Source organism: Puntigrus tetrazona, chromosome 2, assembly GCF_018831695.1.
Source record: "Puntigrus tetrazona isolate hp1 chromosome 2, ASM1883169v1, whole genome shotgun sequence".
Taxonomy (NCBI): Eukaryota; Metazoa; Chordata; class Actinopteri; order Cypriniformes; family Cyprinidae; genus Puntigrus; species Puntigrus tetrazona.
The window spans coordinates 25,394,154-25,397,944 of record NC_056700.1 but is presented as its reverse complement, the minus strand read 5'-3'; the positions used below and the strand labels follow the sequence as shown (position 1 = coordinate 25,397,944).

Below are 3,791 nucleotides of genomic sequence, written 5' to 3'. Positions count from 1 at the left end.
TATATATAACTATAACCAACCAGTCCTGTTGGTGCATTTTAATTATAGTAAGTGGTTCATACCTAATGGCACTGGCTCCTGCTGGCTTTGGTTTCGTATGGCTGCTACCAGGCTGTTTCCAGGCCTGGCTAACAAGGACACCCCTCTGGTGCGTGACACCTCAGATGCCTGGAAATAAATAAATCAATTATGTAACAGTAATCTCTGTATCATTTACACGAGGAGAAATCAGCACAGTTTGAAGTCCGAGGAGACAGATTGCCTGTAGACTGCGAGTGTGTCTGACCTCTCCTGCGCTGTAGCTGCGTAATCTCTGCAGGTGCTGGCGGTGCGTCAGGTGGTTGGGCAATCTGCCGTTTTGCAGGGGGATCCTGGGATCAATGAAGGTTGTGGCACGACTGTTGTGGTCTACAAAGAAAGACTGCAGAGAAAAGTGAAGGAGAGGCAGTTGAAATAATGGCTTGACGGACACTGTGGGGAGATGTTAGGAAGAGCGTGAGGAGAGGTACCTTCCCCTGCGGGTCTGTTTTGATCTCCCAGCCACGAGGCAGCTCCAACTGAGCATCAGCAAACCTGTTCAAGAAGGTCACCAGGTCACGGTTGTGCTGGTAACGCTCAAAGTTTCGGGCATCACGCCTGATCTTTAGGACCATGTGTTTCAGACACGAGCTGTTGGTGAACATACGATATGCCCCCTGTAAAAAAAAAAGGAAGAAGAAAAGATAACGTTAACATGACAAGATAAGTTTTGTGTATGTATGATTTTATTTTTTTTCTAAATATTTTCTGCTCACCAAGGCTGCATTTATTTGATCAAAAATACAGTAAAAACAGCAATATTGTGAAATATTATTACCATTTAAAATAACTGTTTTCTATTTGAACATGTAACAAAATGTATGTTATTCCTGTGATGCAAAGCTGAAATTTTTGCGTCATTACTCCAGTCTTCAGTGCCACATGATCCTTCAGAAATGATTTAAATGCTGATTTGGTGCCCAAAAAACATTTTTTATTATCAATGTTAAAAACTGTTTCTGTGGAAATCAAGCCTTTTTTTCCCTAAATTAGGAATGCCTTTACTGCCTTTATTTTGAGCAATTCAATGTGTTCTTCCTACATAAAAGTATTAATTTCCTTCCGCAATAAAAGTTTGAACGACAGTGCAGCTTAAATGGAATAATCTTCAGAGGGAGAATGAATGATTAAGACACAGTGAACTCACATAGTTTGCGTGGAGAACGGTGAAGAACTCTGGGTGAGTGATGAATTTGACCGCGGGACTCTGCAGCAGTAATGTGATCTTCTGACAGTGACCTGGAGAACATGGAGTGTCTCTCCTCAACTCTGAAAAGATAAAAACATCAATTAAAATGAATAAAAATGTTTACTGATCTGAACAGTCAACCTACCACACTGATAAGACAACGGGTTCTGTGTTTACTTCCTATTTTTCAATAATACCTATTTATATGAGACATTCCCACATAGACTTGGATGTTTATGAAATATGAATAGCAAACTATGTGACGGAAGCTTAGATATTACATCTAAATGATACTATTGTGACAATTAGTATTTCTGTGTATTTTTTTATTGTCAATCCTTATGTCAGCATGACCGAATCACGGCGAGCCTGCCATGAACAAATAGTGGCGTAGACGATCTTGTGTCGTTTGTATTTCAAAAGGCATGGTTTTAAAATTACTAATGACTTAAATTTTATTATGGAGTCAGTTTTCCAAAAGGAAAGCTATGAGATTGCTTTAGAAAACCTGATTTGCATCGAACCGCATATGCTACTTTTCAGTGTGTTTTACACTTGACAGCAATAAGTTATTATCTATATTTGTAACATGCAAATAAGCGGGTCCAGATGGAATCAGCGCACGGATTTAAACATGGCAAAACGTGTCAAAAATACTCTATTTGGCAACTGGCAATTATCAAATGGTTTAGAAAAGAAAATTCCGCACTGGAGATGCAAAGACACGAATCGTCTCCAGGTTTTGTGTGTCGTTATGTTTGATGAGTGTGAAGTCACCGGTTGTCTGTGGAGGCGAGTCTGTCTCGGTGCTGGCTGTTCTCTCGTTGCGTGGGCTGCCTGACTCCTCGTCTCTTCTCTCTGTGGCCATCGTCCTCTGGATGGTCTGGTATCTGATGGGAATCCGAGTATTGCTGTCATTAGTCAGTAATAGCAATACAGTACGACTCCCGCTATAAAAAACCTTTTACAAATGGTTCAGTAAAATGGTGTGGTTAGAGAATAATCTACATCAGTCATCTACTGCTTGTGGACTATTAAACAAACAGCATTTAATTGCACTCTAAATGGAAACACGATGAAGCACCTGTATTTTTGTCCTGTAGGTGGCAAAAGAGTGCACGAGAACACGCTTGCTTTCTAGAAAAATGCAGCTTTTGACCCAAAGAAGTGAATCATTTGAAAATGAATCACTGGCCTTTTTTTTGCATTCGTAGCATTTTTACAAAGGTTACTGTAGCTTTTACTGTTACATGCGCCTATTTGGTTAAACTACAGCAGTCGTACTTTGCTATATACAAAACGCTTGATTCTGTCAGTGATTTTACCAAAGCTTCAAAATTACAGTAACACATCATGCTTATCTCAAAGAATAAAAATATCTGTCAATGGCGTAGGAAAAATACAACTGTTTCTCCTTTGAAGTAAGTTTATTTTTGTTAACCCAGTGAAAGATATTTTCCATGTTTTAAAAAAAGCCTAAAATACCAGTAAACTGACTACCGTACATTTTGGTAAATCATGGTGAACTATTAATTAAAATGCTGCCCTTCAATCAATTTGGCATTCTCTGAAAGGTGAAATGCATCTAAAAAGTCATCCACAAAAACACCCGTGCCCACACTTTCTCACTATTGTTTCAGTTCACGTCTTCAGTAAATCCTGACAGTATTTGTTTTTTGTTGTTGTTGTTGTGGTTGCTTTGCAAACCATAAAAGGCTCTAATAAACCTGGAAAGAAATATGTGGGTCACTGTGCATCTGAAAAGTTTCTTGACTTTAAAATGCTTATATATTTGTACTGTAAAACAACACTATAATAATTCTAAGCAAAAAAATGACCAAATCATTACTTTTGTAAAACAATGGAAAACAGTTCAGTGATTAAAGACACAGATGTTCAATGAATACATATTTTAAAACAAATAAAACCATTAAGTAATATAGTTCACTACAATATAGTTAAACAAGTAGGTGCATTGGCAACACTGCAATGCGGCTCATCCAATCAGATCTGAGAGGCAGAACTAAACAAAGTAAACATATAGAGTCTTCACAGGATGCACTATGACAGTATGTATCTGTATCATAAATGTTACGTATATACGTATATTACGTATATATAAAAAGTTTAAAAATGATGGTGTCCTCACAAAACTGTTGTTAGTATAAACAGTGTTGTTTACCTCCTGTTGAGCTGCTCCATCTGTTGGACGGAACCAGACCTGCGAAGGCCATCCGGCGTGGCAGCGGACGTTGGCCGTTGCCAAGTGGTGGTCCGGTTAATGTGATCCACATAAAACACACGGCCGTGACTGTCAATACGGGCCTCCCAGTCTGAGCGTGCCAAACAAAACAAACACACACCCAAGCCCAAGTCAATATTCTGGTCTGCCAGGCAAAAATATTTCAAACAAGTCTGATAGATTAAAAAATTATAGTGGATATTTCTAATTAGGTAATTGTTTATATATATATATATATACACACACACACACACACACACATACACATACACATACACATAC

At 38.5% G+C, this 3,791-nt stretch overlaps 1 protein-coding gene across 1 annotated transcript in view; it reads right to left on the bottom strand.

The window, feature by feature from the left end:
- LOC122327519 (E3 ubiquitin-protein ligase HECW1-like) overlaps positions 1–3,789 on the bottom strand; it is a 12,748-nt gene extending 8,959 nt beyond the window's left edge. Inside the window, exons 1-6 of the mRNA XM_043222945.1 lie at positions 3,780–3,789; positions 3,450–3,600; positions 2,045–2,157; positions 1,226–1,347; positions 510–695; positions 287–421 (exon numbers count right to left, since the gene is read on the bottom strand). Of these exons, the coding sequence (XP_043078880.1) occupies positions 287–421; positions 510–695; positions 1,226–1,347; positions 2,045–2,157; positions 3,450–3,600; positions 3,780–3,789 (717 nt within the window). The remainder of the gene's footprint in view (positions 1–286; positions 422–509; positions 696–1,225; positions 1,348–2,044; positions 2,158–3,449; positions 3,601–3,779) is intronic.
- Between the last annotated feature and the right edge of the window lie 2 nt (positions 3,790–3,791).